This window comes from Phacochoerus africanus, chromosome 3 (genome assembly GCF_016906955.1).
Source record: "Phacochoerus africanus isolate WHEZ1 chromosome 3, ROS_Pafr_v1, whole genome shotgun sequence".
NCBI classification, from domain to species: Eukaryota; Metazoa; Chordata; class Mammalia; order Artiodactyla; family Suidae; genus Phacochoerus; species Phacochoerus africanus.
Genome location: NC_062546.1, coordinates 102,626,532 through 102,653,704, shown reverse-complemented (window position 1 = coordinate 102,653,704; position 27,173 = coordinate 102,626,532). Strand labels below are relative to the sequence as shown.

At 41.7% G+C, this 27,173-nt stretch overlaps 1 protein-coding gene across 2 annotated transcripts in view; it reads right to left on the bottom strand.

Annotated features, from left to right (window-relative positions):
• MCPH1 (microcephalin 1) overlaps positions 1-5,469 on the bottom strand; it is a 211,573-nt gene extending 206,104 nt beyond the window's left edge. The window contains exons 1-2 of one of the 2 annotated variants that reach the window (XM_047772247.1): positions 5,061-5,469; positions 3,428-3,519 (exon numbers count right to left, since the gene is read on the bottom strand). In XM_047772247.1, coding sequence (XP_047628203.1) covers positions 3,428-3,519; positions 5,061-5,100 — 132 coding nt within the window. In that variant the 5' untranslated portion in view covers positions 5,101-5,469. The remainder of the gene's footprint in view (positions 1-3,427; positions 3,520-5,060) is intronic. The other variant, XM_047772242.1, reaches the window with a different exon arrangement.
• Positions 5,470-27,173: the final 21,704 nt, after the last annotated feature.

The following is a 27,173-nucleotide window of genomic DNA, read 5'->3' as shown; positions in this document are numbered from 1 at the left end:
CTGTTAGCTCAATGGTGGCTTGGGTTGCGACTGCGGCTTGGATCTGATCCCTGGCCCAGGAACTCCACATGCCACAGGGCAGCCAAAAATGAAAAAAAAAAAAAACGAAAAAAAAAAAGTGCATTAAAGTTAAAAAGTTTACTTATTTATGAGAAAAACTCTTAGTTAAGAACTGAAAGTTGGTATGAAACTGCATGATGGGAAATGTTAAAAGCTCTCCGTTGAGAAGAGGGTCAGATGAGGATGCCTGGTCTCTCCATTCAATTCAACTGGCGCCAGCCAGTGCAGTATGTCAAGAAAAAGAAATCAAAAGTGCTAGGAAGAATGTATATAAAGGTATGATTGGGTCACTTTGCTTTACAGCAGAAATTGGCACACCATCATAAATCAACTATACTTTAATAAAACTTTAAAAATAATAATAAAAGAAATTTAAAATGTTAGGATTAGAAAAAAATAGAAATAAAATGGTCCCATGTATGTAAGATTCAATTGTGTACATTGTTAAAATCCCCCAAATTTCACAGACTTCATGAGTTTAATAAATTTTCCAGAGACAAGGTGGATATGCAAAAATTAACCACTTCTACATAACAGTGGCAATTAGAAAAAGAATTCAAAAGATACCATTTAATAATAGCATCAAAAATAACCAAAGAAAATTATAAAAATTATTGAAAAAAATTAAGGAAACCCAAATCAAGTCTCAAATCTTGTTTATAGGTTAGAAGATTCAATTTTGTAAAAATGTCAGTTCTCAACATACTCTTGGTTGTTATCAATCCAATACCAATCAAATTCCCAAAGAAAAGCTTTATGTTATAAATTTAGAGACTGATTCTAAAACATACTTGGAAAGGCAAAAGGTTAAGAAGAACAAAGGGAAAGACTTATGAAGACTTTATTATAAAGAGTCTAAGGGAGTTCCCATTGTGGCTCAGCCAGTTACAAACCCAAATAGTATCCATGAAGATGCAGGTTCGATCCCTGGCCTTGCTCAATGGGTTAAGGATCTGAAGTTGCCTTGAGCTGTGGTCACAGACACGGCTTAGATTCTACGTTGCTGTGGCTGTGGTGCAGGCCAGCAGCTAGCTCTGATTCCACCCCTAGCCTGGGAGCTTCCATATGCTGCAAGTAGAGTCCTAAAAAGCAAAACAAACAAAAAAGAGTATAAGGCAGGATGGTGTGTCATGAGAACAGACTATATGGACCCTGAAACATGGTTACTGGACTGATGACAAAGGAATTACTGTGCAGCCTACACAGTCTTTTCAATAAATGGTCAATACTAAATAAAGGACGGTCTTTTCAATAAATGGTGTTGGGACAAATGACCATCCACATGTAAAAAAATGAAACTTTCACACCATATGCAAAAATCAATTCCAGATGCTCTGTAAATCTAAACATGAAAGGCAAAATGATAAAACTTCTGGAAAATAAGGAGAAAAATCTTCCTAATTTATGTAAAAACAGATTTTTTTTTTAAACAGGATACATACAAAAAGGCTCACCATAAGGAATGAACTACTTTACAATTATCATCAAAAGACATTATTAAGAAGGGGAAAAGGCAAGCCACAGAAATGACAGAAAATACTGCAATTCACATGGCCAACAAAGAGGTCAACTCAAAAATACAGCGAACACTTCAAATCAAGGAGAGAAAAAAAAAAACCCAATGGAAGTATGAGTTGGAGACTTGAACAAGGTCTTCAAAATAAATATAGGAAGACATGTAGAAAAATGTAAATTCAAACCCTGTTGACATAATACCAGAAACACACAGAATGGCTGAAGGTAAAGGCAAACACAATCAAGCATATACACCAAAAGAGCGTCTATCCCCTGGCAGAATTATAGATTGATTCAACCACTGCAGAAAACTGTTAGGAAATCATTGATAGTTTTCTCACATGTGACAACAGTCTTTTGTCGCACAGGAAAACATCCTTGTTCTTAAAGATGCATACTAAATACATTTAGGGGCAAATTATGACATCTGCAGCTTACTTTCAAATAGATCAGGAAAAAAAATATTGTTTGAGAGATGGACACAAAGTTGGTACGTTAACTGTTGGATCCATGTTCACTGTACTAGTCTTTCAACTTTTCTATTTGGAAACTTTCTAAATAAAAAGCGAAAAAACAAACAAACAAACAAAAAAACCAAAAAGATTCAAGAGGTCTTAAGACCTTTACAATACTCTCAAAAGCCATTCTGTCAACTCCTATGTCCCATGGCTTTTTTCTCAACCACAAATCATGTGTTCTCCAAGTATGTGGTTGGTGTCATCAGAGGGAAACTCTCCCAGATTCCTACCTTCCAACAGATCAGAAGCAAGGGTCTTCTCAGGCTCAAGAGCAAGCTGTGCCCCTACATTCTGCCTATCCTCCAGCCTAGTCTGCTCTGGGCCCTCCATCAGGGCAGGGACTAGGGTGGGCCTCAAAATTCAGGAGCACACTCTGCCTGAATGGGAATGCCTGCTTACAGTTAATTTTATGCCCCTGCCTCACCCTAATGCCTGCCCTGCCTTCAGTGACCTTCCCGCCCATGTTAATCTCCCTTCACCAGCCTACCTGCCATCCCCCCCAAACTCCAAAAGCACACACGCACAAATACTGTTCACAACTGAACTCCCTCAGAGAGCAGTCTACCTAAACCATCTCTGCCCCTTCCCAGCTCCTGAACTAATCCCACCCCCTTTACTCAGCTCGCTGCAAAGTGCCACACTCAACACTGACCTTAGAGTTTTCAAATCTGAGGTATACTTCCCAGTCTTAACCTTTTTGAAAGATTTTGCAGTGGCTGAAAATTCCGCCTTTGACATTTGTCCCTCCTCAGATGTTCATGCTTGTTTTCCGAATTCTCCTGGCATCCTTCTCCACCTTGACTACGATTCCTATCACCAGCCCTAGAAATGCTAAATATGCTGCACCTTCAACACTTTTTATCCCAACCCCCTGGGTCATCATCACACCAGTGGCTTCACCTGACCTCAGGGCCATGGCGTCCAAAACATTCTTTCTAGCCCGGACCATCTCAAAAGTTTCAGATGTGTACATCCAAATGCCTATCAGATATTTCCAATATACCCAATTTCAAAACTTCTCCCTTAAAAAATTGTTCCTTTGCCTGTACTCCACACTTTGATCCATAGCACCATGCATCCAAGAAGCCAATGGCAGGACCCATGCTTTCATCCTTCAGCTCTCCTCTCCCATCACCCACAAGGCCAACTGTTCTATAAATGCTACTGTTGTAAATTCTTCAGGCACTGGGTCTTTTTTTACTTCTGCCGTTTACCCACTGTCCTCTCGTCCTTCATGCTCTAAGTAACAACTCCCAAAATAAGAAAATGCAAATATATCTCGTAGTGTTTCAAACGACTGTCATATGCAGCAATAGTAAAAATAAATTTCTTACCTTTGCCCCCATATCCACAAGTTGATTTGTAAATGTCTTTGAATAATTTTCTGTTCCATTGGCTGACCATACTTCAACATAAGCCACAACATCTGAAAATAAACAATATATACTTGATATTCCAGCATCCCTCACCCAAGGATTTCAAAGGATTGTTTCTCTTGTTCTATTTACATTAAAAAGTAAAATTTCTGGAGTTCCCGTCGTGGCGCAGTGGCTAACGAATCCGACTAGGAACCATGAGGTTGCGGGTTCGGACCCTGCCCTTGCTCAGTGGGTTAACGATCCGGCGTTGCCTTGAGCTGTGGTGTAGGTTGCAGACACAGCTCGGATCCCGCGTTGCTGTGGCTCTGGTGTAGGCTGGCGGCTACAGCTCCGATTGGACCCCTAGCCTGGGAACCTCCATATGCCAAGGGAGCGGCCCAAAGAAATAGCAAAAAGACAAAAAAAAAAAGTAAAATTTCTTACGTTAAAAGCCTATTCAAAACTGCACTAGTGCTATTATGGTTTTTAAAATTTCAAGAGAACAACTTTACTCATATACATGTCACAGTTTACATCCTCAACACTGGATGTTCTCAAATTTCTAAACCGGGTCTAGCTTTTTCTGGGCCTCAGAAATTTTTTCTGTAAAAGACCAGATAGCAAATATTTTAGGCTCTGAGGGGCCATACAACCACTCAACTTCACAGATGTAGCACAAAAGCAGCTAGAGACAATAGGCAAGCATGGACACGTTCCAACAAAACTTTATGGACAACGAAGTCTGAATCTGACACAATTTTCATTTGTCCTTCTGTTCTCTCGGGCCCAACCATTTAAAAAAGTAAGGAACGTTCTTTGCTTGCAGGTCCTACAAAACAGGACAGGATTGGGGGTGGGGGGCAGGGACACAGATTTTGGTCACCTGCTCAAAGCCTGATGCTTCAAGAACTTCCATGTGTGCCTTCACGCAGTAATTCCCCACTGAGAGGTTGTAGCAACACTGATAGAGGCACAAGAAGAGGGGCTACTGTTTCTTTTCCCAACTTCACTACTGCCCTCTCCCCTCAAATCCACCAGGCTATACAAAGACGCGAGAACCCAGAAAAAGCTGAAAATCAAACACAGCCATTCCTTCCACCTCTGCCATGTGTCTGCACCGCCCGCCTCACCGAGCCCTGTGGGGTGGTCCTGGCCTGGGCTCTGGGACCGACCCCCACCCCACATGGCAGGTCACGGTGCTGGCCTCTGGAACTGCCCCTTAATCCACTGGGCGGTCCGGGTGCTAAGCTGGAGAAGAGCGCCCAGCCCCCACCCCACGGGGGCGGTCCCGGCCCTGGCCTCGGGGGCTATACTGGGCTCGGGGATAGCCCCCCAGCCCCCACCCACGGGGGCGATCCGGGTGCTTGCCTTGGGGACTGTACTAGGCTCGGGGACAGCCCCCCACCCCCCATCCCATGGGGGCGGTCCCGGTGCTGGCCTCGCAGGCAGTACTGGGCTGGTGACAGAACCCACCTCCCAGGTGGCTGGGCTGACTTCCGGGAGGGCCGGGCTGCCACCCCGAGCGCCCCGCGAGCCGCGTCCACGCGTCCGCCGCCACCTGGGTGCCCATCCTAAGCCCGCCCGCCACCGGGTGGACCCACCGGCTCACCTTTCAGGATGGGGTCCCCTTGCGTCCCGGGAGCCGCCATGAGGGGCGGCGGGACGCGAACCGCCGTGAAGCCGCGAGCCGCGCGAGCCGCACGAGCCTGACGGAGAGGCAGCACTGAGCATGCGCAGGGCGGGCGCGCGCCGCTCCACTCTCGCTCCGCGGATGTCCGCTATTCCGCGTTTTCTAAACCGCCAAAGGGGGCGACTAAGACCCTCCCACGCGAGATGAGGACACCAGTTTTTCTGGCCCAGGTTCGGACTCACTTCCGGTTGACACTACACGACACCCCCGGCTGAGGGACCCAGGTCCTGGCTGCGCCCTTTAGCTGTGCTTCCCAAAAATCCCGGAGCGGAAGAATCTGGATGGGAGCTGACGAGCTGGGCGCTCCGGCGCAGCTCAGCTCGCAGGCAGCTCAGCGTCTAGCTTTCAAAGCTCCCGCCCGCGGAGCCCCGCCCACACCTTGCAGGCACCTCCCCGAGGGCTGCGCGCATGCGTCCGGAGGGGACCCGGTCCCAGTCTTTCCTGTGGGTGACACTTAGAGAGGGGAAGGACTGGACACTCTGTTGATAAGAGCCCTCTGTTTAATCTCTCTGAAACACTGAATCAGCTAAAGGACCCATGCTGTCTGTATTAAAGAATGAACCACCAAATGTGTGAAAACTTTAATTTTCAGTAATTTGAATACCATCTCTGTGTTCTATCAGGTAGGACATTGTATACCAAGCTTGATGAAAAAGTCTTAAAGGGGCTCTCTTATAACCTAGTGGTTCCAAGTACAGGCTGCATTTTGGAATTAGATTTGGAGTATGGAGGCTAATACGAACTAGCTAAATCTGTAAGCTTCATTTTCTCATAAAAAGGTCTTAATAGTAGACACAATAGCTAACATTTATCAAGCAGTTATCATGTAGTCATGTAAAATTGTATAATATTGTTTAATTTCTACCTAAAGGGGCTTGGCATAAGCAACACTGGATCCTTTAACACACTATGCTGGGGCCAGGAATCGAACCCAAGCCACTGCAGCAAGTGGCGTTGGATTGCACAGTCGAATTCTTAACCCACTGCCTCACAGTGGGAACTCCTCTAGCCTTAAACTTTTTAAAGAGATTTTTAAAATCTCACTCATAATTAGAGATATGCAATGCAAGCTACACCTGCCCTAGGTATTTTCCTGTCAACTTGTCAAAAATGAAAATTCTGTACAGTACATTTCGTTGGAAACACCGTGGGTAAATAGTGTTATATGGTGCTGATAGAAATAAATTTTTTCCACCCTTTTAAAGGGGAATTTGGTGATATCTAACAAAAATGTACATAAATTACTTTCTGACCAAATAATCCCACTTCTAGGAGTTCAATCTATAGATAACTCTTTAGCAACATGAGAATACATATTCATAAGTCTTTTCATTGCAGGTTTGCTTATAACTACAGAATACAACTGCAAAATATTGCAACGGGTCCCTAATCTAACAAGATGGTGTCCTTAGAAAAAGGGAAAATTTAGATAGACACACACAGGGAGAATACCATGTGAAGGTCTATTTTTAGAACCAACTACCATATGCTCAAAACCTAAATAAAAAAAGTGAACAAAGATGGAGTAGAAAGCTCAAAATATGCAAACACATTTCAAATGAATAACATAATGACCCTGAAATGGAAAAAAAAAGTAAATTTAGACAGAGTGGTAAAAAATAATAACTCTAAATAAATATCAAACTCCAGTTAATGGTTTTGTCTTTCATGTGGGTAAAGTTTAGCATTTTTGAAACTATGTTTTATGTGTATTTAGAATTGGGCAAATAGATGAATATACTGTGAATGATGAGAACCAGGCTACTCAGTGTCAGAAAAGGGAGTAACAAGTATGGAAAGGAGTGGGGGCTGGAATGAACTGGTGGTGTTGGTGGGGATAGGTTTTTGGTTTTTCACAGATACATAGAAATAGAGGAATAGGACCACATGTTACAGGATAGGTATAGGTGTAGACCAGGGCGTGGATTTATGCTAGTGTATGTGAATTTTCTCTCTGTCCACTGAGAGCCTACCATATTCTAGTAACAAATAGCACACCTGAGGCCCAGACTTGGTTTCTAAATACCACTTGCCACTAACAAAATAAAGATTCCTTGAAGAAATGGCTAATTTCATGGCTGAGGCAGGGAAATTACAACACGAGTCTGGAGCATTGTTTTGTTCCAGGAAGGCAGAAAGTGCTCCAGGTCAAAGACATGTTGAAAGGGCAGGACACTCGCTTGAAGGGCTCCCACTGGCAAATTACAGGACAGTTTTAGCGTCAAAATAAAGAATGATATTAGCAGATTATAACCCATACAAAAAAATTAGGAAATTATGAATCAATATAGACTTAATACAAATGAATAATGAATGAATCCAGATAGGAAACTCGTCATTGCAGTAGTATTCTAAGAAATACATTTTATTTTATTTATTTATTTATTTATTTATTGTCTTTTTGCCTTTTCTAGGGCTGCTCCCCGTGGCATATGGAGGTTCCCAGGCTAGGGGTTGAATCAGAGCTGCAGCTGCCGGCCTACGCCAGAGCCACAGCAATGCAGGATCCAAGCCGCGTCTGCAACCTACACCACAGCTCACGGGAATACCAGATCCTTAACCCACTGAGCAAGGGCAGGGACCGAACCCACAACCTCATGGTTCCTAGTCAGATTCGTTAACCACTGAGCCACGACGGGAACTCCCAGAAATACATTTTAAAGAATGATGAAACTAGAATATCACCAATTGAAAACCACAATTAATTGTTTTAGATGATGATCATCGATGGATGTAAAAAATTGTTAATGAGAATATAATGAGAAACAGGATATTTTCACACTCTCAAAGTATGTCCTCATCAGATTCATGTTAATTAATTACAAAGAAAAAAATGTAATTACAGGAGAGACACATAGCAGGCACCACCTGTGAAAAGTGATCAAAATCACCAGTAAAGGACAGACACCCTGTCCCTTGTGATATGATGTGCTGAAAAAGACACAATATCACTTCCAGGGTTTCCTGCCAATAACGCAAAACTTCCGTCTGATTCTGAGGAAACATCAAGCAAATCCCCACCGAGGGGTATTCTGCAGAAGAACCGACCTCTCTGTGTCAAAAACATCAAGGGTGTGAAAAGCAAAGAAATTTAAGTAACTGAACCAGATTAAAGGAAACTAAAGAGACATTTAGCAACTAAATACAGTGTGATTTTGGATTAAATCATGAACCAGGAGTTCCCGTTGTGGTGCAGCAGAAACAAATCCGACTAGGAACCATGAGGTTGCGGGTTCAGTCCCTGGCCTGGCTCAGTGGGTTAAGGATCCGGCATTGCCATGAGCTATGGTGTAGGTCGTGGATGCGGCTCGGATCTGGCATTGCTGTGGCTCTGGAGTAGGCCGGCAGCAATAGCTCCAATTAGACCCCTAGCCTGGGAACCTCCATATGCTGCAGGTGCCACCCTAAAAAGACAAAACAAAAAACAAACAAAAAAAAACATGACCCCAAAAAAAATTCAAAGAAATTTTCATTTAACAACTAAGTACAGTATAATATTAGATTAAAGCATGGACCAAAAAAAATTTTTTTAATGTTTTCTATGAATAATACCATTGGGACATTTGGTGAAATGTAGAAAAGGCCCTTGTATGAAATAAGAGAATTATATAAATGCCACTTCCTTCTTTTTGATCATTGTACTTGTGTGATTTAAGATAATTTATTGGAGTTCCCTGGTGGCCTAGTGGTTAAGGATCCGGCAGGCATTGGCACTGCTGTGGTAAGGGTTCCAGCCATGGTTGGGAAATGTTTGTAGGATGGCCAAAAAAAAAAAGATAATTTATTAATGTAAGGAAATACATGCCGAAAGATTTAGGAATAAAGGAACATCATGTCTGCAACTTCCTCTCAAATATTTCATGTCTGCAACTTCCTCTCAAATATGCATACATACATCCATTCATGTATGTAGAGAGAAAATATGTAAAAACAAATGTGATAAAATGCTAACTTTTAGGGAATCTGGGTGAATGGCTTATGGGAATTCTTTGTACTATTTTTGTTCTTTTTTGTAAGCCTGAAATTCTTTCAAAATAAAAAGATAATAAAGGAGTTCCCCTCAGGCTCAGCGGTTAACAAATCCGATTCGGATGAGGATGGGGGTTTGATCCCTGACCTTGATCAGTGGGTTAAGGATCTGGCGTTGCTGTGGGCTGTGGTGTAGGTCATAGATGCAGCCCGGATCCCGTGTTACTATGGCTATAGCTCCGATTGGACCCCAAGCCCAGGAACCTCCAAATGCCTCAGGTGCAGCCCTAAAAGGACAGAAAAAAAAGAAACAGAAAAAGAAATGATGACAGGAAAATAGCTGGCTGGGCTGGACCGTGACTTGTCATGATGGCCCTAATACCTCAGTGGAGAAGGGATGCTGGTGGCTGGTAAGTCATGGCCTCTCTGAGCCCAGAGAGGCTCCAGCCAGCCTGAGTGTTCTTGCTTAAGCACCTGGTAACAGAGAACCAGGGGCCCAAGAACAGCAAGAAATCAAGGCAACTATTTAATATTCAATATAGTAGTTCCTGCTATACAAATTAAAATAACTGCTAATAAGGATAGGATGATTTAGTACAGAATTTGAGTATCTAGGAAAATAGTGATATAAAGCACTATATTTAAAAAATGTATTATTTCTGGTATAAACTGGAGAGATATTTACTCCACCCAGGGATAGAACCCAGGCCACGGCAGTGAAAGCACCAAATCCTAACCACTAGACCACCAGGGAACTCACAGTGAAGTTGTTTTGATTTAGTGCTGTTCAAAGGGCAGTTTCAGAGCTGTAATAAAAACATTTTTTAAAAAAGGAAAAAAAGAAAAAAACGCTTGACCGAGAAACAGCGTGTTGAAAAAGATCTATCCCTGACATAAGAAAAAACTAAATTTGAATGATGTTAGCATCCAACCCAACATTTGTTTTACAGATTAGAGAAATAAGGCTAACAACCCCACATCACAGACCACTTAAATTAGCATCAGTCCCAGACCTCCCGTCTCTGACATCATGTCCAGCTTGTTCATTTTTTTTTTTTTTAAATCCTAAATCCTTCCATAGATGTTTATCAAGGACTTTCTAACGTCCCAGAAACTGTATTGTAACCACGTAAGGCTGTGAAAATTGGGCAGGGAGCCTCCTCTCATTTGAGTGACCACATTTTCACATCAGGAGACTATCACCTAAGCTAAGGACTGTGCACTATTAAGAACAAAGTTAATTAAACTAACAGGTTCAAAGAAAAGTATCTTTGCAAGATATGCTCAGTTTTATTTTTGTTGCTGCATTTCTGTTTGGGGTTTTCAACAAAATAATCTAATCTGGAGTTCCCATTGTCATTCAGTGTGTTAAGAGCCTGACATAGGGTCTGTGAGGATGTAGGTTCAACTCTTGGCCTCAGTCAGTGGGTTAAGGATCTGGTGTTGCCACAAGCTATGGTGAAGGTCACAGATGTGACTCTGATCCGGGGTTGCTGTGGCCCCAATTCGATTCCTAGCCTGAGAACTTCCATATGCTGTGGGTGTAGCTGTAAAAAGAAAAAAAAAAATCTAATCTAAAGAAAGGATCTAGTAAAGTCTAAAATGAGCAGCAGTGCTGGATCCCTCAACCACTGTACAGGCTGGGGGTTGAACCTGCATCCTGGCACTACAGAGACGCTGCTGACCCTTGCGCCACATCAAGAACTCCTGCTTCTTCATTTTTGCCCTCCACAAAGGGGTAAAAGATGAAAGCCATTTCTCTCTGCCAATGCTTACTTGCAATAAAAGGGACACAAGCCTGAAGACTTTTCATGCACACACAGGACAAAAAGAAGCTGAAAATATTGACTTTGGTGAGACTCACACTTCAGCTCAGCAGGTGGCAGGTTTTCAGAGGTTCATTCCTGACAAACTGACAACCTTCAGACAGGAATGGAGACATGCATGTCTCTGAGAAGTCCCAGCAGACAAGTCAGATAAAAGGCCCAGAGCTTCAGAAGAAAAGCCTGGTGCCCTGGAGCCTAAATCCCCCTGGAACCTTCCATCCTCAATAGCACCGCATCAACATTTAGGGCAGAAGTGGATCTGCATTTCCTAGGAGTCTCTGAACTTCAAAGGTGAAGCACAGATTACTGAGTAACATTTTCCTTTTAGGCATTTCTACCAAACCAAATAAATAATTAAATAAATAAAAAATGGTGGTGAGAGACTTGATTAGCACATATTAAATCTAATATAAAATTTGATAAGTTCCTAATGAAAATATAAATCCCTAATTGTTAGTATTAGAAAGGAATTTGGCATTTTTCTTGAATAATAACAGCAAAACTTATGACTTTCTCAAACCTAAAAAAAAAATTGGGGGGGTCACCATGTTGTACAATAGAAAAGTGACAACACTGTAAACCAGCTATAATGGAAAAAATTAAAATCATTATATAAATCAATTTTTTTTTTGGCTGCATGTACCCAGAGCATACAGAAGTCCCAGGTGCCACAGCAGTGCCACAGCAGTGGCACACCATATCCTTAACCACTAGGCCACCAGGGAATTCCTCAAACTTAATATTTCTGAAAATAAAGGTTTGATATGTTTTAAAATGAGAACTTGTTAAAACCATGAATCATGAATTAAGTGAATGACTGAAAAGGGAAGAAAAGGGGGGAAAGTGGTATGAAAAACTGACAAACTGAAATGATTTGCAAGAACCATAATGAGTTATTTTAGGTTTATATCTCGGTCATGTTTAACAGCAATAAAAAATGAGACTTTAGAGTTGACTGAAGAAGCAATGTTCTTATCCTAATGAACCCAAATATGAGTCCAAATCATGTACAGATTTCTTACGAGGGGAGTTTTTATCTAGACCAGCATTTTGCTTAAGTGCCCAGAAGTCTGTGGCCCATTACCTTTATTTTTCCCAAGATCTACATGAAACTCAATCAGAAAAGCCACACCATACTGCCCTTTTGTGGGTAGAACAGATGAAACATTGTAAGACAGATCTCCAGGTAATTGGTTGTCTGCAAGCGTAGGCTGTTCGGTTTTTGTTTTTTAATGTTGTTGTTTTCAGTTACCCGAGTAATTGTATTTTTTTAACTTTGTTTATTTAAAGTATAGTTGATTGAGTAATTGTGATTTAAAACAAATTAGCATCTCTCCTGACCCCTTGGTGTTTTTTCTTTTTTTCTTTTTTGTCTTTTAGGGCCATACTGGCGGCATACGCAGGTTCCCAGGCTAGGGGTCCAATCAGAACTATGCCAGAGCCGCAGCAACTCTGGATCTGAGCTGTGTCTGCGACCTACACCACAGCTCATGGCAATGCCAGATCCTTAACCCACTGAGCGAGGCCAAGGATCAAACCTGAGTCTTTATGGATGCTACTTGGGTTCACCAACTGCTGAGCCAGGACAGGAACTCCCCCCTTAGGTGTTTTGACTGTGCTTAGTATCTACTCCATCTTTCATTTCTTAACAGATGTTTACCACTGCTGACGACCAAACTAACTTATAAAAGTGAGTAGACTCACCATTAGGAAGCAGGTGGTTCAAAAGAATTTTCTGTGGCCTGAACCTCTCAACACTCTACAGAATGAAATTGCCTGAAATCTTCTTGGGAAGCAAAGCAATGAACACAGAAAGTGCCCACCATGGGAAATGCTGACGATGTGTTGTCAAATTGAAAAAAAGTAGGATGCCAAATGATGTAGGGTGTGCCCTCAGATCTGAGGAAAAGTCTCTATTCAGGGGTTGATTCAAGGCAAGACACTCAGTGCAGCAACATTGGTTGCTGAAAAGCTGGATACTTCTGGAACACTTGAAAAGTAGCTGTGTTCTTCAGACTTATGGATGTCAAGTGGGGAGGAGGAGGGAGTGATATGGACTGGGAGTTTGGGGTAGTAGATGCAAACTATTGCATTTGGAGGGGAGAAGCAATGAGGTCCTGCTGTATAGCATAGGGAACTATATCCAATCTCTTGTGATTGAACATGATGGAAGATAATATGAGGAAAAGAATGTATATATATATGTATGACTGGGTCACTTTGCATACAGCAGAAGTAGACAGAACGTGGTAAATCAACTATGACAAAATTTTTTTTTTAAAGTAGGGAGTTCCCTTTGTGGCTCAGCAGTTACAAATCCAACTAGTATCCATAAGGGGTTCAATCTCTGGGCTTGCTCAGTGGATTAAGCATCTGGTGTTGCTGTGAGCTGTGGTGTAGGTTACAGACATGGCTTGGATCCTGCATTGCTATGACTGTGACATAGGCCAGCAGCTGCAGCTCCTATTCGACCCCTAGCCTGGGAAGTTCCATATGCCTCAGGTGTGGCCCTAAAAAAGCAAAAAAAAAAAAAAAAAAAAGAAGAAAGAAAGAAAGAAAGAAAAGAAGTGGCTGTGTTCTTAAACCACCTTGGGATGTGGGATGTTCTGTCCCCCTCTCCCCACAGTATCTCCATGTTTTCCATCTTGCTTCCCAATGGTCTGGCAACTAGAGGGTTAACAGCAGGCCCATCTTTCCTCTGGGAGCCGGGACCGCCAGACCCACAGAACCCAGAACTGTAGGATTTGGGACACACAAAGTCCCTAAGTGAGTAGCTGAGAGGTACTCGCTGAAATTTTTACTTGAGACTTGACACACCGTGACCCATGTCTTTGCATGTGTTCCTGACTAGCTACAGAAAGAAAATTCTTCCACAATGTCACCCATCCTCAAGGCATATATGGGGTGAACAAGATTCCAGAGGTGAACTCACCGGATTTTCTCAGGCTCCCTTGCCACTGCAAGGAACATCCATTTGGGACATGGCAAAAGAGTCAGTGGTACTCTGGTTCCTGGTAAAGGCTTGGATCACCATTACCTGTAGAGAGATTGGGATGAGCTACCTGAGACCAATTGTACACACTGTGATTCCTCATTGCAGTGCTTTTGCCCAGAATGCCTTGCAGACAATGAGAGTGAGGCCCCAAATGCTAGGATTTCTCAGGGTGTCTCTGATGATGCCCAAGGATGAGCTTTCCAAGGAAGTAGGTATGTGCCTTTTGCCAGTTTGATGGCATCAAGGCCATGCCTTCTTTGACCCCCTACTTCCCAAGCCCATCTATTTTATCAAAAGATAGACTAGAAGGCCTCCTTAGGGCCAAAATCACCTTATTAACACCAAAAAAGACAACTTTGTTACTCACATCACAGGAAATCTTAAGGTTTTAGGAGATTTGCACTAGAAATGAGGACCAAGACCAAATCTATATTTCTTATTATAATCACACCATCACAGATGGAGGTTGGTGGTGTTAAGTATATTCATTTTGTTGTGCAACATATAGTGATAAATATGTTCACATTTCCATCCGGAAGCACTGAAACTCTATACCCATGAAACACTAACTCCTGGTTCCTTCTTCTCCCCCATCTCCTGGCAACTATTCTGCTTTCCGTCATTATGAAATTGAACGCCCTGGGGACCTCAGAAAGATAGAATCGTCTGGTATTTGTCGGTTTGTGACTGGCTTATTTCTCTTAGCACGATATTCTTGGGGTTCACCCATGTTGCAGCGTGTGTCAGAACCTCCTTCCTTTTGAAGGCTGAATAATATTCCATTGTATGGAAGTACCATGTTTTCTTTGTCTATTCATCCCCTGATGGACACCTGGGTTACCACCTTGTGGCGAATGCTGCTATGATCATTATCTCTTCTGTCGTGGTCCATACATGTGGGTCAGAAGAAGAATTTGTTGACTCATAACAGGGTGAAAAGAAAGAAGAGTCTGTTGGGAATAGAAATGCTGTGAGTACAGTAGGATAACTTCCTGATGATCAGGGAGAGCCAAACCTGGGTGCATGGTCATGTCTGTTTTTACATGACCCTGTAAGGGCCCTATAGAGGCAGGGTGAGGAGTGGGGCCACCTACCTTTCCTAGTAGGAGGCAGGAAGGAGTAGGCTCAGTTGCTCAAGATGGGGGAGGGGACATTACAATGAGATGGGTGGGGTGATGATCAGGGTCTGGTCATTCTTGTCTTGGCCAGAGGCTTTGAGTTCTGTCTCCTAGAAGAGGCCTTGAAGTCCCTTGTCTTCAAAATCCTGTTCTCAATTCTTTTGGATGTATACACAGAAGTAGGGTTGCTGGATCATATCCGGGGCCAGAGATCAGATCCCAGCCACAGCTGCGACCTACTCTGCAGGTAGGGCAACAACCTGATCCTTTAATCCATTGTGCTGGGTGGGGATTCAACCTGTGACCTGGCACGGCAGATACTTGGCCAATCCTGTTTTGCCACAGCAGTACTCCTGTCACCTCATCTTTTAAAAATATTATTCAAAAGGATATGTTCTCTCTATGCTTCAATGGCTGATTAATAAATGATAACCTGGGCAGAACAAAGAAACCTGGACATTATTTCATACAAATGCCATGTTGCATTTTTTTTTGTCTTTTGTCTTTTTTGTTGTTGTTGCTATTTCTTGGGCCGCTCCCTTGGCATATGGAGGTTCCCAGGCTAGGGGTTGAATCGGAGCTGTAGCCACTGGCCTACGCCAGAGCCACAGCAACGCGGGATTCGAGCCGCGTCTGCAACCTACACCACAGCTCAGGGCAACGCCGGATCGTTAACCCACTGAGCAAGGGCAGGGACCGAATCTGCAACCTCATGGTTCCTAGTCGGATTCGTTAACCACTGCGCCACGACGGGAACTCCCATGTTGCATTTTGACATTCTTCTTTTCTTTCTCCAGTCACTACCACTCAGCCTCTACTCTGTAACAACTCCGTAGTAAAGAGGAGATATGGTAAGTCGGCCAGGTAAGAGGAGCGTAAATACGACACCTCGGAGAGCAATATTCAATCTCAGCAGCCCTGAAGAACCAAAAACGACCAAATAAAAAGTGGGTGGAAAATAGAAAGATTTGAAGCAAAAAAATTGAGAGGAAATGAAAAGACTACCTTTCAATTGCGGAGGAAAGTGTTATCTATGTTCCTGCTTAAAATTTTAGGTGACTTTTCGTATAAAATCTGGGTTAAAAAGTTATATAAAAGTGCTTTTACAAAACAGTTCTTCCCTGAAGTGCCATTGAAAATGCCTGTGGGAACAATGACAGACTTTATTTTCTCTTTTGGGGCAGAAATACTCAACAGTCTCACTGATGTTTTATATCAATATATGTTTTTATTCTCTTCTTTCAATTTTGATTTCATTTGCTAGTATTTTCATTTATATTTTCTAGAAGACAAATTCCTTCAAGAGTTCATATTTCCATATCAATGCTTTAAAAATGTTGATTAGGGAATTAGGGCAGCAAATAAGTCAGTGGTTTTAATAGACAATATGTTTCAAAAGTTGCTCATAAAATGATAAGATTAATAAGAGAAGCATCAGAATAGATTTCTTTCTTTCTTTCTTTCTTTCTTTCTTTCTTTCTTTCTTTCTTTCTTTCTTTCTTTCTTTCTTTCTTTCTTTCTTTCTTTCTTTCTTTTTTTTGCTTTTTAGAGCCATACTGGAGACATATGGAGGTCCAGGCTAGGGGTCAAATCAGAGCCACAGCTGCTGGCCTATACCACAGCCACAGCAACGCCAGATCCCAGCTGTGTCTGCGAACTTCATTGGAGCTCATGGCAACTCCCGATCCTTAACCCATTGAGTGATGCCAAGGATCAAACCCAAATCTTCAAGGATACTAGTTGGGTTCTTAACCTGCTGAGCTACACTGGGAACTCCCCAAAACAGACTTTGAAAACTCAATCTAATTGGTTTCCAAGAGTATCAGATATGTAGCCACGGGGTTATTGGGACCCTACTTTCTGCCTCTGATGCTCCCCTGGGTTAGGGGCTTAGATTGCAAACCAAAAAATGAAGGATGTGAGCACAAATCAAAGTCATTTTATTAGAACATTCAATATGTCTATCAATTGTGTTGAATATCAGAAGGGAAAGTTAAGGTTCCTGCAGGGCGGGATCAGACCATGATGTGGGGGGGCCCCCGGAACTACTGGTTATGGTAGAGCTCTTCTCTCAGCCTGCAAGCCACATGGCTCAAGGGTGGAAATTTGTGTGGATTGCAGGATCAGCTGGACTCAGCAGAATGGCTGATGTAGGACTTCCAGGACATGCTTAGTAAAGGAGTGAGTCCAGTTTTTAATATCCAACTGGCTGCCAACACTGTCTCCCTAAGTCAGTTCTTTTAGTTAAGGTGCATTGAATGCTGGTGGCAGTTGAATATTTCACATCCTAGTCTTGTGCTGCAGAAGGAGAAACATTCCTCCAAGGTCAAGATGTCATGGACCAGTTGGGTCCCTTGAAAGTCACATGTTGAAGTCCAAACTCTCAAAATGACTGTTTAGGCTTTTAAGAAGGAAATTAAGGGTAAATGAGCTCTTCTGGGGCTGGGGGGGGGGGACCCTAATCCAATAGGAGTGGTGTCCTTCTAAGAGACACCAGAGATGTCTCTGTTTATGAACAGAGGAAAGGCCCTGCCAGGACACAGCAAGAAGACAGCCTTACTAGAAACTGAACCAGCTGGCACCTTGACCTTGACTTCAGGCCTCCAAAGATGACACAATAAATTCCTGTTACCAAGCCTCTGAATCTGTAATATTTTGTTAGTCAGCCTGGATAGATGAATATGGCAGATTGCCTTATCAATATCATTTCCTTTCACAATGTCCATTAAAGTCTTTGGAATCCAGAACAAAAAATTACTGTGATAGTTCCAGTAAGAGTCCACCAGTGCAGCCAAGTCCATGGGAATGATGGGTTTATAGTTATGATGACATGATCATGTGGAAATGGATGGTCCAACGCATCTTGGTGATGGTACGTCCATTTTTGCACCTTCACACGGAGAGGCACAGAAAAGGATCTAAACTGACTGTCCCTTCTGAGAAGAGGAATGGGTTTGCAGCTGAGTCAGGTTGATGCTCATTTTTTCCCATGTGCTTAAAATCGGTTTCACAGTGAGCATTCATTTTGGTGGGACTCTTAAATTTTATTTTATTTTGTTTTAACTTTTTTGTCTTTTTAGGGCCACACCTGTGGCAAATGGAAGTTCCCAGGCTAGGGGTCGAATCAGAGCTACAGCTGCCAGCCTACACCATAGCCACAGCAATGCCAGATCTGAGCCTCGTCTGTGACCTACATTGCAGCTCACGGCAATGCTGGATCCTTAACCCACTGAGTGAGGCCAGGGATCAAACCTCTGTCCTCATGGATACTATTCAGGTTTGTTACCGCTGGAATAAAAATGTCACGTTGGCAGCTTGGAGAAGAGAAACGTGGGGGAGGGAGAAACGGATGAAGGTGGTCAGAAGATGCAAACTTCCAGTTACAAGATAAATAAGTACTGATATAGTATACAACATGATTACTATAATTCACCTTGCTCTGTTTAATACGTGAAAGTTGTTAAAAGAGTAAATCCGGAGAGTTCTCTTCACGCAAAAGAATATATTGTGCAACAGGGGAATATGGCCAATGTTTTATAATAACTATAGATAGAGTATAATGTAACCATTTTGAATTCCTATGTTGTATACCTGAAAATGATCTCAAATAGTTAAAATAATCCTGTGGGCCTCCCTCTAGCCTGAGAGGAAAAAATTGACACTCACCTTGTGGTCTTAGAGCCCAGTTTGGTATAATTTTTCTTAAAGCTTCCCTCAGGCTAGAGATTTCCAGATGATAATCCAGTGGACAGTGTGGAGGGAGATAATTCTAGCGCAAATGTGGCCAGTTAACAGAGAAGTATGGCAGCTGCTGGTGTGGAACCCATCCAGGAACACCTGTCATTCTAGAAGCAGAGAGAAAGCAGTAAGAGAGATTTTGAGAACTCCAATGCTAGATGAATTCATTACACTGTTGCTGCTATGCATTACAGAAACAAGATAGCAAAATAATAAAAATGCAAGATTATAGCTAAGAATCCAAAATAATAAAAAAACCGAAGATCAAAATAAAGCCAGTAGTATTTTTGACAAGTAGTTAAAACGCCCCTTGACATGCTGTAGAACTGGTTATCTGCCGCATTTTACAAACGATTCCAGAAATCTCACCTGTTATTCTTCCGGAAAATTTATATCTCAACCAAAGACTAAACATTTCTTTCACAGAGTCTATACAGTTAGGGATTTCTAAAAATTCCTTAATGGATAAGCAATAGGAGGATGATCAATATAGTGATAAGATTTGCATGCACCACTTATTTGTAAAGTAACTTGACATGAACAAGTGGATTACAGACAAGGAGTCACTGTGAGGTAATTCAATAAGAGAGTTAATCCTCTCATGATTAAAATTTGTTTATCTTGAGGGAAAATATGTCTGGTTTTGCCACCATAATTCAATAACTTCTACAAAGGTAAGGAAAGTGATTGCAAACTTTTACAGGAAATCCTGGGTACGTGCAGCTACTACTTAGGAAAAACTTGGTTTTTTGATATTTTAGTGATCGTTTATAAGACTTGGGTTATCAACAAAAACACAAATTTGACTGTATAATTAATTTTCTCAACAAAAGAGAAACAGGACGAAAGAAAACCTGGTGTGGATCCACTGCGTGATCGGCCTGCAACTCTGATTTATATCACGAGATGGCGCTGCTCCGCTTTGAAAATTTTAAGGACTAAAAGTGGGCAAACCCTTGAGTGCCTCAAGAAAAAGATATTACCGGTGTCTTTTACCTGTGAAACATGTTCTTGACTTTCTTTCACTTGGCGGCAGTGTGCATGTTACAATTAAGGTGGTTATTGAGAAAAGTGTGTCACGGGCACATGGTTCAATACACACACTATGTATACACCTATGTATATAAAATATGGGATTATGTGTTCTATAAATAATTCCATATTTGTATAGGTCTCCTATAGGACCTATACAAGAACTAGTAAAATTACCAAGGCGAAAAAAAAAAAAAACATTGAATCACATAATATTGTTTTAAAAATATTACACAAATAATTTAGGTTCGATTTAAGAAAACTAGAAAATGCAGATAAAATAGCAATAAAGTTCTTTACCATCTTTCAACATAACTTTACAAAAGCAAGTATGTCTGTTTTTGGAATATTGGAAATCCAGGAAAGCAAGAGACATCAACACTGTCTGTTTTAACCCTGTTAGTCCTTCATATCGCTCTGGGGCTGGACTAGTCTTCCTAATTTTCCCCTTTACTCTTGCCATAAATACTGGATTTCATCAGTTCTGCGGTGCAGACACGTTTTATATTTTATGTTTCTGATACTAGGAAGCGTCCGCCGCTGGTGGTGCATTACCACCTCTGAGAGCCAGGGGGCAGTGCTGGTGCGGCTATCGGTGAGCTTGGGACCGCGCTGGCAACAGATGACCTTTGCTGAAAAAATCTGGAAGCCCAGGGCTCCATTTTTAACTTGAGACAAAAAAACGGCAGCGGGAGAAGGTAGGAAAGGTGACCAAGCAGGTGTATTTATCAACATTTCTGAGGCAGGATCAAAAGCGGACCAGCACTCCATAATTGCAAAGCAGGTTTAAAAGCTCTGAAGTAATAGCTTCTAGTTGAGTTATGGATTCTTTAAAGAAGTGCTGCATCACCAACCCTTCAAATGGTTCAAAGGACGATTTGGGGGAAAAAAATGTGTATTTGAGACAAAAAAGTATTTCAGAAGTGTTGGACTCAACCATGAAAAAGTTTAAGAAAAATTCTAATGCTACATTTTGGTTTTATTTTATTTTTGGCCACAGTGTGCAGCGGTTTGATGTGGGACCTCAGTTCCCAGACCGGGGATTGAACCTGGCTGTAGCAGTGAAGGTGCCAAATCCTAAACCTGAGGCCATGAGGGAACTCCCATGTTTTGCTTTAATTTTCCCTTTTTGTATTATTAATATATGAAACAAATCTTGATGTAATTAAGTCTAAATGAATTCTTTCAAAAATTTATATAAAAGTTTCAGGTGGTAGTTGTGTCACAGTTTAATAGGCAGGAATTTTTTTCTTTCTCAGTGGAACATAAAACAAGGGTACATCCTATGATCAATGACAGTTTAGATTAGATGGAATAGACATAGCAAACGTAAACTATTCCTGCTGACATTATATATATATATCATTGGCCCAGGCACATAGGAAACACCAATGAGTGCTAACAATTCATCGGATAGTTAGACATTATAGCAAGTGGACATTGTGAGAAATGGCTATTGGCAGCCATAATTTATTCTAGGATTTTTTTCTTTTTGTGTCTACACCTGTGGCATATGGAAGTTCCCAGTCCAGGGGTCAAATTGGAGCTGCAGCTGCCGGCCTACCCTATAGCCACACAACACCAGATCCAGTTCACATCTGTGACCTACACCACAGCTTTCGGCAATGCCAGATCCTTAACCACTGTACGAGGCCAGGGGTGGAACCTGAATCCTCTTGGAGACAATGTCATGTCCTTAGCCTGAGAAGCCACAGCAGAACTCCTTATTTTATCATTTTTGAGATCTACTCCATAACATACCCATGGTCTCTGATAAAAATCTTTTTTCTTCCCCACATCTTCACATGAGAAGATAGGTTCTCTTCAACATTCTCATCTACTTCCATGGCCTCAAATATTAGCTGATGCCCCCACATTCACATCTCTATGCTGGACCATGCCCCTGTGTTCCCATGTTGCATATCAAACTGCTAACTCAGAACCTATGTTTAAACATCTCAAGTATCTGAAACTTAATACAGTCCAAATAGAACTGATGTGTTTTCACTTCCCTTTCCCAAATCCAGTTCCACTTAGACAGGCCCTTCTCAGCAAATGCTGGCACCATCCCCACACGTGGGCTACATCACTGACCCCTCGCTTCCCCTATTGCCAACACTCCATCTTGAAGAGCATCTTGACAACTCTGCCTTCTTTCTTTTTCTCCTTTTTTTTTTTTGCTTTTTAGGACCACACCCAGCATATGGAGGTTCCCAAGCTAGGGGTCGAATCAGAGCTGCAGCTGCTGGCCCACACCCACAGCCACAGCAATGCAGGATCCGAGCTTCATCTGCAACCTACACCACAGCTCACTGCAATGTTGGATCCTTAACCATGAGTGAGGCCAGGAATAGAACCTGCATCCTCATGGATACTATTCAGGTTTACTACCACTGAGCCACAACAGGAACTTCATGGTCTCCTTCTAAATGCACATGGACTCAGAGCCCGGCTCAGCTTCTCTGCTGCTAAAGAGCCCGGTTCCACCACCTTCATCTCACAGATGCTCGTTCAGTCTCATTTACAGCCCTCCAGGCTTATCATGCTTCCTCCACTCATTTCAGGACCACAGAGCAGCCTGGAGTGATCATTCTGAAGTAAAACCCTGGCCTTACTGACTCTTCAGCACCTCTGAACTCCTTCTTGGGACCTTTGCACTTTGTGCTCCCTTAGCTTTTGCTTACTGCTATTCACTGTCTTGGTCGCCACTGAAGTGTGACCTTTTCACATGGAGGTGATAACCCTCATTCTGTCTTTCTTCTACATTATCACCTCATTTTATCCTTTACAGGCATTTGTCAATGCCTGAATTTTAGCTACCGCTGCTTTTTTCTAGCTCTCTAGCCACTATGTGTTTATTTTCTGACTTCTTCTAGAATGTATGTATATGCTCCTTAAGGACAAAAGTCTCTGCTTTCCTCATGATTCCATCCTTAGCCCCTGGAGCAATGTTGGAATGTGATGGGGACTTACTCATGGACCGAGACTGGGAAGTTGTAGTCTGTATCACATGGCAGTCCAAAAAGTAAAAACAGAGGAGTTCCTGTGTGGCTCAGTGGGTTAAGGACCCGACATTGTCTCCATGAGGATGCGGATTCCATCCCTGGCCTTGCTCAGTTGGTTAAGGATCTGGCATTGCTGAAAACTGCATTACTGTGACTGTGGGGTAGGCTGGCAACTGCAGCTCCCATTCTACCCTTGGACCTGGGAAACTTCCCTATGATGCAGCTGCAGCCCTAAAAAAAAAAAAAAAAAAAAAAAGAGCACTCCTTCAGAATCATTATGAGAAGATCTGTGAGAATCTGGCTCTTAAAATGCTCCAGAAAGATGGCTGATTCTGAATCTTGTGGGGCTGATATTTTCTCTCCTTTTGAAGATAGCAGTCACACAACTGACTTCTGCTTCCAGGAGGTTTCAGGAAGGGGTTTGGGATCTGGAAGATGAAGCTCATTGGGCAAGGAGTCAACACAGCTCGTTATTCTGGGTGAAGGATCAGAGCTTCAGTGTGGCTTCAAGAGCTCAGGAAGGAGATAGGAGCGTGGGGGGGCTCACTGAATTCTCATTGCAAAGGGCCCCTCACTCATTGTTTTCCCTTTTGATGTAATAAAATCGTAGATTGTTGAGTGGGAAGAAACCTTGGAAATTATCTAATTTGACTTCCAACTGCTTCATCATTGCCATAATCTCTGAATTGCTTTCTGATTATCACCTCCCTGGGATCTTATGACCCCTTGCTCTTTCTTTTTCAAATCTTGCAGGAGTCTGGCCAGGGCCTATTTTTTGGTTTTCCCTTTTCCTCACAGCATGCTTTACTCCACTGCTTTGACTTTTGTATCTAAATTTCACGTACCCAAAGTTGAAGGTTGAAATTCATTATGCAAAGTCAAGTGAAACTGAAACTCTTATTGAAGATAGGATGTAAATCAGGCTTGTTTATCACCATTTCCATAAACACATACATTAGGAGATGTGAAAGTGTTTGTTGCTCTCTCCTCGGTGGCCTTGGTGATATTCCTGGACTAATTTACTCCTCAGGGGTTTCTTTTAGCTTCATGATTCATGTGCAAGTGCAAACAGGTGATGCCTTAGTTCACGGTGGGGACAGTGAGAGAGCAAAGCTACTTGGGGTCAAATTCTTCTCTGTCCTTTACTACTAGTGGGATTATGATGGCCAGCAAGTTATACAACGTTTCTTAGTAGGAGCGATATTACCAATGGGGAAGGATTTTCTTTTCTTTTCTTTTTTTGGCTATGCTGCAGCATGCAGAAGTTCCTGGGTCAGGGATTGAACCTGCATCACTGCAGTGAAAAATGCATATAGAAAAAATTTGGCCCATAGAAGAGCTTCAACAAGTGTTAGTTTCTTTGTTATCTTGCATTTTGCCCAGAGTCGCTTGGCTTCCCAGGGAATAGAACTCTGGCAGAAGAGTGGTACAAAGCAGAACATTTCTTGGGTGTTCTAGAACAGGGCTGATGGAAAATGTGCAAAACTCTTTATAAATTTAAAATATTGGTAAAATTTCTAGTTTAGCTTGACTGAGCCTTGGCCCAACCACTGGCTGCTAAATATCATAGCTTTTATATCATAGGTTTTTATATCATAGGTTCATAAAGAAGGGATTTTGCAAAGTACCTCTGTCTTTCTAAGTTGTTGGCACAGGAGAATTCTATTTTTTCCTCCTGGACATGCAAGGCGAGTCCCTCTAGCTTTTGCCTGCTCACCTGTTGCCTTTGACTAGAAATATTCAGGTTGTATCAGTTACCCTTAAATCACAGAGTTTCTGGCCTTTGCAAAGGGATCTAAAGTTTTGTGTGTGTGTGTTTGGATAGAATTCTAGTTGATTTACAATGTTGTGTTAGTTTCAGGTAGAGCAAAGTGATCATATATATATATATTCAATTTTATAATATATATTATTTTTCAGATTATTTCCCCTTATCAGTTATTCCCTTATTAGTTATTACAAAATTTTGAGTATAGTTCCCTATATAGTAGGCTCTTGTAGATTATTTATTTTACATATAGTAGTGTGTTTATATTAATCACAAACTTCTAGTTTATCCCTCCCTTCCTTTTTCCCCCTTGGTAACTATAAATTTGTTTTCTATATCTGTGGGTCTGTTTTTGTTTTCTATGTAAGTTCTTTTGTACCTTTTTTTAGATTCCACACATAAGAGATATCATATGATATTTGTCTTTCTCTGTCTAACTTCACTTAGCATGGTAATCTCTAGGTCCATTCATGTTGCTGCAAGTGGCATAAAAGAATAAAGTTATTTTTAATTTCACTTAAGTCTTGAATGTTTTTAAGCCAAGATCTCATAGGTAGAGCTACTGCATTTTTCTAACTAGGATTCCCATTTCTTCAGTATTTTGGTTATAATGTGGTAGGTAACTCATTTCTACTGCCAGGAGGAAAAGTGAGCAGACCATTGGGTGTGCAACTGTGAGCTGCAGTCTCTCCTCTGAGTCACATGTGGTGCAAGTTGGAATGAAGTGTCCTCGGTGAGTGTTTCCCCAAATCAGGGCAGTGGCAGATAAGAATGAGGGTGAACAGAAGCTTTTCTTCCTCCTTTGCTGTCAATCAGTGAAGGTTAGAGTTTTGGAGTTTCCATTGTGGCTCAGTGGTAATGAACCTGACTAGTATCCATGAGGATTCAGTTTCGATCCCTGGCTTTGCTTAGTGGGTTAAGGATCCAACATTGCTGTGAGCTGTGTTGTATGTTGCAGATGAGGCTTGGATCTGGCCTTGCTGTGGCTGTGGAGTAGGCTGGCAGCTGCAGCTCTGATTTGACCCCCTAGTTTGGGAACTTCCATTTGCTGTGGCTGTGTCCCTAAAAAAGACAAAAAAAAGGGGGGGTGGTTAAAGTTCCAAGGGAGGCAACATACTCATTTTTAAAAATTTATCTATTAGTGAAAAGATACTACTATTATTCAATTTATGTTTTGTATTGTGAATGATAGGATAAAACTAATTTTCTCTACATTATAAACTCTGTTTACAAAATTTCAAAATTTTAACCAGAACAAATCCCTGATAAAGCACTCCCTTTTCTTAAAAATATTATTTGGGAAGATACCAAAACAACCACTTGGTATTACTTTAAAAAATTTCTAGGCACAGACTATTTTACTTATTTTGTAATTTAATTATTATTCAGTTTACATATACATGTTATCTTCTCTCCAACCCATCTCATTTTATTTGAATTTTTTTCTCTGTACAACAGTGGATTTTAGCTTTTCTTTCTTCTGATGAAGCTAATTAAGGTCTTCCTCTTCTGAGCACAAAGTAGCATGACTAGGAAATATTTTGGTGAGAAGAATAAAATGTGGAAATATGAATACTTTGCCTATAGAACAATGTTAATAGTGTTTCATCTTTGATAAAGTTTTTGTTTTTCATTCTTACCTCACACAGGCTCCCGTTTCACTCTGGGCTCTGGGCTCAGGAGTTTGCAGCCTCCCTGTTTATGAATTTCATACTTTCTCTGCAGCAGTGATGGGCAGTTCTTCCCCAACCCAGAACCTCAGAAAAAAGATGTCTCATTGTTCATTCTCTTAACTTTATTTTCTCCTCAGCTTTGATGAGGCATACAGGTGTACAAAACACCAGCACAAAGTCAGTGTACGATTTGGTGAGTTTGGACATATGTATACACTTGCATTATAGCCACAAAGTAATAAACATACCCATCAACTAGAAGAGTTTCCTTGTGTCCTTTTGTGTGTGTGTGTGGTTTAAAATTTTTTTTGTGTATGTGGTAAGACCATGAGATTGGTCCTCTTACCCAACTTTAAGTGCACAGAGGATGTGTAATTAATTATAGACATTGCCACCTACACCAGATCTCTGGAACTCATTCATCTTATGAAACTGCAACTTGACACTCATTGAACATCCCCTCCCCCCTGCTTAACCACCAGTCTCTGCACCTTGCAGGGGACACTAGTTCTTTTTGTTCCTGTGCAGCTTGGTGAGGATAGTGTGGAGACATTCCTTTGCATAAGTGCAGGGAAAGCAGCCTGGGTGAGGACCACACATGTATTTTGTAGTCTGATTCTCCTGGGTTTGAATTCCATCTCCAGTGCCTTGGCAAGAAAACCTAAGGTTTCTTTCTTTCTTTTTTTTTAAATGTAAAATGGGGATAATAGCACATCCAGGTTCATAACAGCATCATTCACAATAGCCAGGAGGTGATATGAAGAGATAAACTAAACATGGTATATCCATACAGTGGAATATTATTCAGTATTAAAAAGGAAGGAAATTCAGACACATGCCACAACATGGATGAAACTTAAAGACATTATGCTGAGTAAAATAAGGAACCAAACCCATATCATATGATT